The 13502-nt window shown below is 55.5% G+C and overlaps 1 protein-coding gene across 9 annotated transcripts in view; it reads right to left on the bottom strand.

Annotated features, from left to right (window-relative positions):
* EVC (EvC ciliary complex subunit 1) overlaps positions 1–13502 on the bottom strand; it is an 81332-nt gene that overhangs the window by 35595 nt on the left and 32235 nt on the right. For all 9 annotated transcript variants that reach the window (XM_060104269.1, XM_060104276.1, XM_060104298.1 and 6 more), the window contains 3 exons: positions 11099–11315; positions 9060–9208; positions 6515–6613 (listed from right to left, as the gene is read on the bottom strand). In XM_060104269.1, the coding sequence (XP_059960252.1) occupies positions 6515–6613; positions 9060–9208; positions 11099–11315 (465 nt within the window). The remainder of the gene's footprint in view (positions 1–6514; positions 6614–9059; positions 9209–11098; positions 11316–13502) is intronic.

The raw sequence follows: 13502 nt of genomic DNA, 5'->3' as shown, positions 1-13502 counted from the left end.
TTTATCACACTTTAACCTGGATAAAGGACCATGGAATTGACTCACCCTCTGTAGCACCTAGGGAAATCCTCTTTTCAGTGACAGGAGCCATATTGTGCCTACACCTGTCAATTTCCTTCTCAAGATCTACTTCCAATAGAACACTGCCCCCAAATCATTGTTTTGGTATTTCTCCCAAACCTAGTTTCTTCTACTCTTTGGAAACTTACTGTTTCCCACCTGTGATAGGCAAAATAATGGCTCCCCAAGATGTCCATGTTCTAATCCCTGAAACCTTTGAATGTGCCACACAGTCAGAGATCTTGTGGATGTGATGAAAGGACTAAGTGAAAACCAAGGATCCTGAGATGAGATTATCCCAGGTTATCTAGGTGGGTCCCACATAATTATAAGGGTCCTTGTAAACGAAAGAGAGAGGCAGGCAGAGTGAAAGGAGACGTAGGATGGAAGCAGAGGCAGGAAGAGCACGGCTGTGGCCTGGAGATGGAGCAAGAGGCCACAAGCCAAGCAATGCAGGCACCTCTAGAAGCTGGAGAAGGCAAGGACACGCATTCTTCCCTGGAGCCTCCAGAAGGAACCAGCCCTGCCGATACCTTCATGTCAGCCCACTAAAACCCATTTTGGACTTGTGACCTCCAGAAACGTAAGGTAATAACTTTCGTTGTTTTTAAGTTGTTTTTAAGTTTAATTTGTGGTAGTTTGTTCTATCAGCAATAACACACCATCTTCAGGATGCCAATGTTTCAGCTGATTGATATATTCACTGATGCATTGATTCACCCATTCATTTACTCATCAGTGTTGACTGATTGCCTGTAATGTGTCATCCCCAGCTGGATTCTGCAGAACACACCACAGCCCTCCCGGCAAGGACTCCACGCCCCCGCCTTCCTCTTGTCCACCAAATCACTTCTCCCCACCTGTAGGTTACAGCCCTGGGCCTGTATCCCAGGCCCCCAGCTGTGTGACCTTGAACAAAATACTTTAACCTTTCAGTGTTGTGCAGTGAAGAACTGACCTGGCTGAAAGAGAGGCCTGGCCTTGGTCCACAGTTCTTGGGAAGCGACTTCTAAGCTCTTAGAATGTCCTGCCTGATAAGAGGGTCTCTATTTACCTGGGAACCTTGGGCAGCTTCAGACAATCTATGACAGTGATGCGATTTAGGGTGGGGCCCTTGGGCCATGTGGCTTCAGCTCCACCTCTAGAGGTGCGGGGGCTTCAGGTCAGCCACGTTGGTGGTCAACCACATCTACGTGACTGAGCCCCAATAAGAACTGTGGACACTAAGGCTTGGGTGAGCTTCCCTGGATGGCAATGCTCAGTGTGTAATGCCACACATTGCTCCCAGGAGAAGTTAGCACTGGCCACGACTCCACCAGGACAGGAAAACTGGGAGCTTTGCATTTAGAACGTTAGACTCTGCCCATGTGCCTCTTCTCTTGGCTGACTTAAATCTGTAAACTTTTGCTGTAATAAACCATAACCATGAGTAGAAGTTTTCAGTATGAGTCCTTCTAGAGAACTGAAGAACCTGAGGGTGGTCTTGGGGACCTCTGGACTTGCATTTGGTATCAGAAGTGAGGGTGGTCTACTACCAAATACTTCATGAGTGCTTTTCATTATTATTCCTGCCTTCTTGGTGGACAGAGTTTCACTTTTTCTCTTATTTTCCTCAGCCTTAACCTCCCACGAGACTCTGAAGCTGAGACGGCTGAACTTGGCAGGGCTGTTATCACCCTACTCCCCCAGGAGCCCTTCAGGAGAAACAGTAGGGGGAGGACAGTCAGAAATGAACAAATAGGGGCTTCCCAGGTGGCGCAGTGGTTGAGAGTCTGCCTGCCGATGCAGGGGACACGGGTTCATGCCACGGTCCAGGAAGATCCCACATGCCGCGGAGCGGCTGGGCCTGTGAACCATGGCTGCTGAGCCTGCACGTCCGGAGCCTGTGCTCCGCAACGGGAGAAGCCGCAACAGTGAGAGGCCCGTGTACCACAAAAAAAAAAAAGAAATGAACAAATAAACAAGCAGGTCTCCAGGGCACCCTGTGATGCAACAGTGGCAAACTCAGCTCTGCACCTGTCACCATCAGGAAGACTCTGGGCTCATTTCAGGAATCTCTCTACAAGGCACTGAGATGTGTAATTTAGTGGCATCCATCTCAGTCAAAATGAGAATTCACTGTTTGCTTAGAAGCCAAGAGACAGTGGGAATTTAGAAAAATGCACTTTTCTCTGCAGCCTGAGAACCGTTAGGTGGTGATCAAATTTATTTCACAGCCGCCGTACCTACAATATCATGATCAGTGCCCAAAGAAAGGGGGGAATTATGCCTCTGTGTGACCAGGTCTGGGAAGGAGCCAGCCGGACTGCAAGGCAGGTTACCTCATGAGTGTATTCTGTGCAGACACACCTTCTTAGACGGTGAGTGATAACAACCAGGATCATGATGACAGATTTAAGTGCTCACTGTGTGCCTCACACTCTTCTATATGCTTTGCATGTGTGAACTTATTCAAACCTCTGAATAGCCATATGAAGACCCAGATAGTGACCATCCCCATTTTAAGAGGAGACCCAGATACTGACCATCAAAACAGACCCCATTCCCAGGCCTCCTCACCATCCTCACCCGCACCATCCTGGCCCAGGCCCCCAGCATCTCTTGCCTGGACCACTGCGATGCCTCCCCAGGCCTCCTGCTTCCACTTTTGCCCCCTACAGTCCATCCGCCATATAGAATCCAGAGGGATCCTTGGGAACATAAGGCAAGTCATTTCCTTACTCAAAACATGCCGGCAATTTCCCATCTCCCTCAGAAGTCAATGCAAACATCTTCGGATGGACTGCAAGGCCCTACGAGACTCTGACCTTAGCCCGTACCTGTCTCCCCTTCCCCCGGAGCTGCCACACTGGCGGCCTTGCTGCTGCGGCCGCTGGAACCCCACATGTGTTGCTGCTTCTCCAGCTCCACAAAAATAAGCACTTTATCTGTTTGGTTCTCTGCTGAGGCCCCAGTGCTGAGACTGTGGGTTGCACAAAGCAGTGCTCGATGATATTCATTGAATGAATGAACTAACGGGCTCACAGGCTTACAGCTGGTCGGCGAGGAAGCCACACTCTCCCCCAGGCCCCGGGTCCAGAGTCATGCTCACCACCCCGAGCTCAAGGCTTCCTGCTCAACACGCTCAGTGATGGGGCAGAAGGGAAGGTGTTGACTGAGCACCTGCCACGTGAGGCCCTCAGCCCTGCCCTCCTGCCTTGCCATAATGGTCAACAGGCTCTCTGTCTCCATCTCGCAGGTAAGGAAATGGGCCTGGAGCAGTTAAGGCTCTTGCCCAAGGTCGCCCACCTGGGAATGTCCTCACCAAGCATTCCAATCTTCCAATTGGCTTCTTTCTACCACACCAGACGATTTCAACCTCCACCTTTTGGAAATATCGGATAAAGCAGTTTCCAATATCCAAGGCAATGATTTCCACAGTTAAGGGATGTAAAATAAACCCAAGTTATCTGGTACCAGAGGGCCTGATGAGCAATGACGACGTGAATCATAGGACAGAGCTCTGCACTGACTCTGGGAGAGAAGCTGGCTCAGGCCTTGGGCCATGTCTTTCAAAAGCACCTGCACAGATGCACAGAACTGCTGGCCCCCCTTCACCTTGCCCCTGACCCCTCCTCATGCAGGGCATTTCCAAGTGCCTGCTTCCGAGACAGAGACTCCAGCAGCCATCACCCCTCACTCACACCTGCTGGGCTCTCCTGATGCTCGAAACGAGGGCGTCTTTACTTCCTCGGCCCAAACTTCAATGGGCTGGCGGCCAGACCAGCCACGGTAAGCCAAGTGTACAATATCCTAAGGACGTTGCTGGGGCATGAGGCCGTGGTCACATCAGCATCATCAAATCTTTACTGAACATGATGTATTCACTGCCACCCACTGAGACTGCCCGGCACTTGCACATATATTTCCTCCTTGTAGCAGTGCTCAGTGTTTTATCCTTGCTTTGTGGAGGAGGAAAGTGGCATTTAGTTGACCAAGACTTTAGATTCTAATTGCAGCTCAAAGGGGGAAGTGTCAGCCTGCTGGACAAGAGCTCAGGTGGGTGCATCATCAGTGGCATCTGACCATGAGCCTTAGTCCATTGGACTCTCACCCCATCCCCCCAAGGCAGTGGTCCTCAGACTCTGCTGTGCATCAGAGGAAACTGAGGTGCAAGTTAGATAACCTGCTGCCGACCACACAGCTGATCAATGGCTGGGCTGGGATTGGACCCCAGGCCATCGGAGTCCAGAGCCTGTCCTCACTGCGGTATTCACAGCCCACGCTCAGCAGCCTGGGTCATGGTGAGGACATCAGCACTAAGGTTAGAGAGACTTACTTTAGATCCCATCTCTCTGTTTGTTGGCTGTAGGACTTGAGCAGGATGGTTGGGCCAGCACAGAGAGATGATGTAACCAATTCAAGGTCACACAGCATGTCAGTACCCAGAAGGGGACTGGAATTCAGTATGCTCACTCCCAGCCCAGGGATTTGAGTCCTGACTCCACCCAGGCATGGTGTTGTTCCTTTCCTGCCTGGGAGCCTGGGGCTTTGACAAGTTGAATCCCACCCTGCACTTTTCTCAAGAAAATCCTTCCTGGCTCCTCATCTGTGAAGGAAGGAAAATGCAGTTTCTGCCTCACAGGATTCTCATGAGGATAAAATGATCAAATACTCAGAAAGCACTTACAACAGTGGCTGACTCTGAACAAGACTGGCTCCGGTATCAGTTTCCTGGGTAGCCAAAACTACAGAAGTCTATTCTCTCACAGCTATAGAGGCCAGAAGTCAGAAATCAAGGTGTCAGCTACCTCTGGAGGCTCTGGGGGGATCCTTCCTGCCCCTTCTGGCTTCTGGAGGCTCCAGGTGTTCCTTGGCTTGCGGCCACATCACTCCAGTCTCTGCCTGTCTTCACGCGGCCACCTCCCTGTGTGTCTGTCTCCACAACGACTTTCTCATAAGGACACCAGTCATTAGATTTAGGGCCCATGCTAATCCGGAATGATCTCTTCTTAACTAATCACATCTGCAAAGCCCCCCTATTTCCACATAAGTTCACATTCTGAGGTTCCTGGTGGACATGAAATTTGAGGTACACTATTATGGACTGAATTATGTCCCTCCAAAATTCATATGCTAAAGCCCTAACCCCCAATGTGACTATATCTGGAGATAGGGCCTTTAAGGAGATAATGAAGCTTAAGCAAGGTCACAGGGTGAGGTCCTAACCTGACAGGACTGGTGTCCTTGTAAGAGGAAGAGACGCCCAAGCTCTCTCTCTGCCATGTGAGGACACAGTGAGAAGGCAGCCATCTCCAAGCCAGGAAGAGAGGCCTCACTAGAACCCAACCTAGATGATGCCTTGATCTTGGACTTCTAGCCTCCAGAACAGTGAGAAAATAAATGTCTGTGTTTAAGGCACAGGCTGGGGTACTTTGATATGGAAGCCTCTGAAAACTCATACAGACACCATTGAACCCCACACAGTCGCCATCATGATGAGGGGCTGCACTCCCTGTCCTTCCTCGTGTCCTGTGTGGGCTGCCCCCTGACTCCTGGTCCACTTGGAGCCCACCTCCTGATTCAAAGCCCATCTCAGGCATCACCTTCAGCGGATGGCCGTCCTTGACCTCACCTTCACCCCTATGTCTCTCAACCCTCCTCTCTGCACCCGTCAGCAGGCATGTTGTAAGGGCAGCCAATTCGGACTGGGCATGTCCCAGGTGCAAGCTGCTGTCCAAGGGCCTCACGTGCATTCGGTGTTCACACCACCACCGTGAAGATGGGCATCACTGGCCCCATTTCACAGATGGGGAGACTGAGAACTAGAGAGGCCACGTAATGTTCTGGAGGCCGCACGGCGAGGAGGGAGGAGAGCCAGGACGCAGACACAGGCACTCTGGGTCCAGGTGAACCTTCTCCAGGGTGCTCCCTACCACGGTGGCACTTGTCACCTTCCTTCTTGACCGGGGCCACATTCCACCTTCCCAGCAGCTCTGAGTCCTGCCCGGGGCAGGAGCTCTGCCTGTCTTGTTCACTGTCATATCCCAGGAGCCCCTCTGGCTTTGGAGGGCTCGGGTGCTCTCTCCTGTTCTCTCAAGGCCAGCCGTCCTTCCAGAGCTGCACGAGGTTGCCCAGGGAGAAAGAGGTGGTACGAGCACTGGAACTTAGGCCTCCGTTTCAAGCCCAACCCTCCTTCCTCATCACCACTGTACACTCATGACGCCCACAAACGCTGGCCTATTTTCATCCTGGGTGAGCTGACTTCCAAAGACCTTTGCCTCTAGGGACATTTGGAGGTGAGGCTCCCGAGCACCTCAGAAATGGAAGGGGCCTCAGGTGTGACCTGGGCCAACCTCCCTCCCTGGTTTCTGCCAAAGAGGGTCTCGGGGTCCCCAGCCCAGGAGGACGTGAGGCTCTCACACTTGCCCGGATCCTGAGGTTTTCCTGCCAGTCCCACCTGGAAACCACATACCTGGCAGAGCACGGCCACGGCCTTGGTGGCTCTGACATTCTCCTCTTCCTCCAGGTCACTCCGACTCAGCCTTTGCCTCTCCAGGACCTCGTGAAAAACCTGTGAGTAAAACAGGAGGAAATCTGAATCTGGTAGGAAAATGCTGATATTTTCCCCAGAAAAACCTCCTCAACTGACCCCGCCTCTCAGGTTGGAAGGATGTTCACCCCAATTTATACACAAGGAAATTGAGGCACAGGGATCTATGTAACTTTCATGGCTTGTGAGCTGTGGCTGAGGCCGGGACCCGTGAATCCGACCTCCAGGAAAACCACAGACTGATTCCGTCTGTGTACCCAGCAGGAGAAGGTGCGACCAGCACCCCCGTCACCCTTCTCTCCTGGCCACAAGCCTCCCAGACATCACTTTCTGATTTCAGTTGCTGGGGACCACCTTCTAGGCACTGGGAGGCCCACCCAGCGGAGCCCGAGGCCGAGCAGGGCCACTGGAGGTCAGTGCGGTCCGTGGCCAGCCAGACTCCGCTCTGACCACATGGACTCAAGGAGCCCAGCAGAGTGACAGGGAGGCGTGCCCCAGGTGCCCCCGACACAGTCAGAAGGCACTGCAAGGTGAAACCATAGAGGGCGGACTCCTCTTAGGGGGCACCTGTAGGGGAAGAGGCCCCATGGGGGAAATGAGTAAGCTGAGTCTTGGAAGGACAAGGAGGGGTCCCTGGAAGGAAGATGGGGAGCCAACACAGTCCCAGCTCAAGAAGCAACAGCAACAGAGACCAGGCAGTTAGAACCCTCTGGCCTTGGTGGGGGCAGAGTGGGAGGGGAGTTGAGAGGGAGGGGCTGCACGTGGTGCCAAAGTCTGTGCTCATTCATCAGTTCCTTGTTCATTCAATCACTTTTTTGTTGTTTGTTCATTCATTCAATTATTTGTTCTTTTGTATCTATCATCCGTCCATCCATCCATTCACGTGTTCATTCATTCTTTCCTTCATTCATTTGTTTGACTCTTCTTTCATTTGTTGGTTCTTCATTCATTTCTTTGTTCATTCAATTACGTGTTCCTTTGTTCTTCCATCCATCATTCACTGATTCATTTGTTCATTCAGTCATTCCCTCACTCCTTCATGCATGCACTCAACCCCTCCCTCCTTGGTCCCATGTTTCCTGAGCACCAGGTCCTGGCTGTGCTGAAGTCCTGGGTTGCAGAGCTGACGCTGTCACCGTCTCCACACTCAGGACTTGCACTGAGCAATGTGATGTCAGAGAGAAGGGCCTAGAAATCTCAGAGTAACAAACTGCTGTATAATCCTATCTTTTCACTCTCATTTCAAATGGATCTTCTTAAAGACAGAAACAGCCCCCCACCCCACGGTATGACAAACCCCAGAAACCCCAGGCGTGGGCCCTGGGAGGAGGCTCTGTGGGTGGGGAAGGACACTGGACCAGGGAACCAGGGACGTGAAGACCTCTCCTCTGTTCTGGCCGCTGGCTTCTCGCTGGGGTATAGCCGCTGCCGCCATGCTGGCCCCCAAGGAGGGCATGTGCCTGGGCTCTGGGCTGAGCCTGGACCCAGCTACAGTCCTGCCATCCCCTCGGCAGAGCTGAGACAAGCAAATGCTAGCGAAGAGCAGAAGGACCCAGAGAAACAGTCAGGCCGTGGCTGCCCCTTACTGGTCTGGCTGAGTCTTAACAACCCGGCAAGGTGGGTGCTATTATTCCCATTGCACAGATGAGGAAGCCAGAGGGTTAGCACGGTCACTCAGACACAGCGGCAGAGTCAGCATCCAAACCCAGGTCCTGGTGCCTCAGCACCCAAATGCTTACCAACCCTGGGGCACGGCCACTGACAAGCAGCCCTGCCTATCCCCGCCCCACCTCCGCCAACAGGGAAACACTGGGGCAGAGTCCTGCTCTCTCTCTGCGAACTGCAAGCCCTGGTCCTTCCAGCCTGTGCTGGCGCCAGCGCACTTGCTATCCCTCAAGCAGGGTGACACCTTGCTTCCTGCCCTCCAGCCGTTCTCCTTGTCTTTTTCCCAGTCAAGACCACGAGCGCTGGCTAGCTTGGCCACCTCCCTGGTCCTGCCTGCTCAGCCCCACATGCAGGGTCCTCCCCTGACTTGCCACCTGACCCAGCGAGGGGGCCCATCCCTGTGTGACAGCCTGCCTTACATCCAGGACATGCCTGTCCCCTCTGGGGACATCGCACGCTGGTCTGCCTCGCAGGTTGGGCCCTTGCCCTGTGCCATCTGTGTGAAGCCCTCTCCACGGCCCCTCCCACTGTCTTTCCATCGTCCCAGTGGGCACAGTGCTGCTCGAGCCACTGGCTCACAGACGAGGAAGCTAGGGATGCAGAGCCCAAGGGAGCTGGCTGAGGTCACTGGGCTGACAGGTGGGAGGCGAGGAGAGACCTCCCGTCTGGCAGATGCCAAAGCCTCTGGCTTCCCAAGCGCAGCAGCGGGGGGCCGAGCCCCCTCCTGCCACCCTGATCAACCCGTGTGGCTCCCTGGGACGGCTGTGCCCGCGGACGTGGGAGCGAGTCAGGAGCAGGTCACCTGGAGGAACTGCTCGGGGTCGGCGGTCTGCGGTGCCGCGGCCAGGAAGCTCCTCTGTGCCTTCTGTTGGGCCAGCGTGAGCCGTGCCATCCCCTCCGCCTGGTGAACCAGTGAGGCCTTGACCAGGTCTCTGCCTCGCTGGACAAACTCTGAAATTGAAATAAAACAAGGTTGCTCCCCTGGCAAAACCTCCACTGGCTGCTTCTGCCAGCATGTGGAGGGTCAGAAACTCTGGGGCAAGTCCCCTTTTTATTCTGTTTTTTTTTTTTTTTTTTGCGGTACGCGGGCCTCTCACTGTTGTGGCTTCTCCCGTTGCAGAGCACAGGGTCCGGACGTGCAGGCTCAGCGGCCATGGCTCACGGGCCCAGCCGCTCCACGGCATGTGGGATCTTCCCGGACTGGGGCACGAACCCGCGTCCCTTGCATCGGCAGGCGGACTCTCAACCACTGCGCCACCAGGGAAGCCCTTATTCTGGTTTTATCATTCAGGGCCCTCCCCCTGGGGCCCAGGGCTCAGAGCAACATAAGAGGTTTCATGTAACTGCTGTGCAGGGCGGCCGGCCAATCTGACCACGAAGTAAACAAAGGGGTATTTTCCCGGAGAAAACAGGGTGAGGGAGGGGTAGGTGGCAGAGGCAGGGACAGGTGACACAGGGTACAGAGAGCCTGAGTCTTCCGGAAGATAGTGACACGTCAGACTGGAGTCGAGATTCAAAAACTGCCAGGGTGAGTTATTAGATCAGCAGAAGAGAAGGGGGGTGAACCCAACGGCAAGGCCCCCTGTGGCAGGGGAAGGTGAACTTGGGGAGAGAGGGGCGGGACCTAAAACCACCCTTCAGCCCACCTGCGTCATTCGGTCCCAGCAGTGTGCCAAGTACAGGGCCAGGAACTGGGGTCTACCAGTGAGCAGGACCCGGTCCAGCTCTCAAGATGCTCATGGTCCAGGGAAGACGAGGAATGCCAGGAGAAGAAATTATGCTGCATGAGGGCCGGGGCGGTGGGGGGCGGGGGAGGAAGACGGGGCACAGGCAGCGTGGGACCCCAGAGAAGGCTCCTGGGATTAGAGTCAAGGAAGAGGTTGGTCAGATTCTGTCCACTTGGGTTTTGGGAGAGATGCTGAGCAAAGAAGCTGTTGAAGCAAGTGAGGGCCTGGCGACGAGGGGTCTGCAGTCCTTGGAAGTGTTGGTTTCGGCATCTCACACCATCCCCACCGCCACACACACATCATACCTCCTTCTACACTTGCCCTAAGGCAGGCACACTTCCTTAGGTTTGACCTGAGAATCTGTTTAGCCTCTAGCACCAAAGAAAAGAGTGTGGCCAGGTGGCCAGGAGAGACCGGAGTCCTCCCTCCACCCAACTGTCTCCTTGTCTCCCCCATCTTGTCCAAGTTCAACAGAGCCCCGCCTAGGGGGCTGCTTCACCATCCCATCCCAGCCACTCGCTTCCCACTGATAAAGCCCAGACCACTGTGTGTGCTGACCCCCAAGTCCAGATGCATTCAGATTCTACATGGTCCAAAGTTCCAGCCAACAGAAAGTTTTCCATGTGCTCACCTCCTGCAGGTGAAACACCTGGGTTTCCTCTTGTGGGTCCCACCAGCTGTGTGACCTGGACTAAGTCCCAGATGCCCTTGATGTCTTGGGCCCTGATCTGCCCATCTCCCAGGGTCAGGCCCGGGAGCAGTAGCACGTGTGCGAAACAGCCACGTTGGGTTCACTCTCCTGACCCACGTGACTGACCCCTGTCCACGCCCACCCACCTGCAGCTGAGCCGGGCCCCGTGCCACATGCAGGGCTTCCGGGCGTTCCCGCCTCCTTCGCCCTCTGCATGTTCCGGGTGCTTCTCTGGCAGCCTGAATCACTGATGGCGACGTGGGACAGGCAATCTCGGACCCTAGGAGGTGACCTGGGAGGGCAGCCTGTGCTAGCCTCACGGGAGCTGCTCCCCACGCCTGCAAGCGCCACCACCAGCCCTGGCCCACACAGCCTGCAGCACACACGGGGTGCCGGGCGCCTGGGCCTGGCCCACTCGCTCACCCCTGCCGAAGCGCTCCGCCTCCTCCCAGAAGGCCTTGTGCTGCTGGGTCAGCAACTCCTCCCTCTGCCGCCCCGACAGCTTCCCCTCGACGGTCAGCAGCTCCAGGCTGTGGGCGATGGCGGCCAGGCGGCATCTGGTCTCCTCCCGGATCTGCAGCTTCAGGAACTCAATTGTTTTGGCCACGTGTGCCCGCCCCATTGTCCTCTCCAGGATGTCCTAAGAAGAGAAACACAGGCGACAAGGGGCTGGAACGCCCTGGGTCAGTACTTGGCATGACGGTCTGTAAACAGTCACGGGCTTGGTCCTGGGGCCCCACCTCCCTATGAGCAGGGCACAGACCAAACTGCTCTCACGAGCTTCTTGTGTCTGCGCCTCAGATGGGGACAAAATGGTCCCGCACGGGGACGTGGTGAGGCTGACGCCGCATAACACAAGGAAAGCGCTTGGTACTTGGTGAGTGGGCCATGCTTCTGGGGAGGAATTTAATAAATGCACACGACCAAAGAGGGAAGTCCCCCTTTCCCATTGTCATCCCTCCCCAGTCGAGGGGGCCTCGGGCCTCCACAGCCCTGGAGGAGAAACATTAGGAGAAACAATAAAGGTCGTGGGACTTTTGGCTTTCGAGCCTCCAGGAACCTGAGTGCTGGGGATTAAAGAGATTTGCCGGGTAAGCCTGACCTGGAGGGGGACCCCAGCCGTCAGACTTTAGAACAGGCCTGCCTGCCCTACAATGCTGTCCTTCACTTAGGACACGGCTCTCGGGCAGGACGCCTCCCCCATGGAGGAAATGTCCACCAGAGGCAGGGGCGGACCCTGCAGGTCTGCATCTCCTGTCCTCGCGTCTCAGAGAGCAGCCGCTCCAGGAACCTTGTAGAATGAGAGCACGTGCACCACGTTAAAGCTGCACGCCCAGCGCCTCAGAAGGACACCTTTCCCACCTAGGGGTGGGCCCCCAGGACCCCCGGCACGGTGGCCTGAGTTCGCCTCCGCCCTTCTTCCCCACCACGCTGGCACCCTTGCCTCCTTCACACGCCTCCGCTCCGTCTCCTTCCCGCTGGCCCAGAACCACGGCCAGCTCAGGCCCCGGTCACTTCCGCCCTGGGCTACTGCCCAGGGCCGTCCCTGCTCTGCCAGCCTCCCACCTGCCCGCTCCGCTCCGCCCCGCCCCACCCCGCACGGCAGGCAGGGGGACTTTCTGAGGTGCAAACGTGGCTCTGCCATCCTGGGGCCCAAACCCTGCAGTCACTGCCTTCAAATCGAGTCTAAACTCCTGGGCACGGTGCATGAAGCCCTTCAGGATCAGGCCTGGCTGAATCTCCAGCCTCGTCCCACACACCTCCTTGCTCCTGGCTGCCCAGCACACCCGGCCTTTGCACACACGGGCCTCCACCTGGAACACCCTCCCGGCCTCCTCTCACTCCCCTGCCTGGCCAGGTCCTGCTCGTCCTTACGCGCTGTGTGGCACCTTCCCTGACCCCCTCCACCTCCACGGCCCCCTCCCCCCGTCTCTGCTGCTCCTGTGCCTCTGTCTAAGCATAGGGACAGTCCCAGGCTGGACTGATAGCCCTTGAGACAGTGGCCGTACCTGCAACACCTGGTAACCAGCTCTGGGCCTCACTGTTTGCTGAACTGCATTGGTCTGTGTTTGAGCAACGTGTGAACAGGGCAAGGACAATGATCCCCCAGTTATGGGCAAGAGCACTGAGGTTTATTCTGGAACGCCACCCAAATAGCCCAGGGACAGCGGCTCTGAACCTTCCTCTCCGCCAACTATATAAGCCCAACGGCCGTCAGCGGGCCCATGACCGCTAGAGGGCGCAAGACGATAAGCGCTCGGTGCAGGTGTGGACGGCAAGGGATCCAGCAAGGCTCAGGGCGTGGGGGACAGCGCCCAGAGCCCAGAGCAGCCACCTCTAAGGCATCACGGTCAGGCCACCCGGCTGGAGAGTGACAGCTCAGCCTCTGGATTTATATTCAAGGAAAGACGGGAGGAGAGTCGAGAGGCGAGCATGAGCAGAGGGGCATCAGATGGAAGGTGGGAGGAGTCAAGGGACTTGCATGGGAGGCGAGGGGGCCACTGCTGGCTCTGAGAGCTGTAGCCAGTCCTCAAACGTGCCCGGGCTCAAACTTGGCTCCAGACCTGCATGACCTTGGGCACAGTGTCCTCACCTACGCCTGACTTACAGACTGGATGTGAGCATTAAATAAAATAGGTAAAGCACTTAAAATAGCAACCAGAAGATAGGAGGTGCTCATGAATGCAAGCTGTCGTCATAATTATGTACAGCAGGTCCCCACGTCCCTCCTACCATCCTCTTTCTCTCAAGCATCCCTAGAAGCTGATTCTGATGACCTCTGGGGCCCTTTCCAGGGCTCTTCCAGTTCTGATATTCAGCAACTCCA

This window comes from Mesoplodon densirostris, chromosome 1 (genome assembly GCF_025265405.1).
Source record: "Mesoplodon densirostris isolate mMesDen1 chromosome 1, mMesDen1 primary haplotype, whole genome shotgun sequence".
NCBI classification, from domain to species: Eukaryota; Metazoa; Chordata; class Mammalia; order Artiodactyla; family Ziphiidae; genus Mesoplodon; species Mesoplodon densirostris.
The sequence above is the reverse complement of the archived record's forward strand: the minus strand, read 5'-3'. Positions and strand labels throughout refer to the sequence as shown.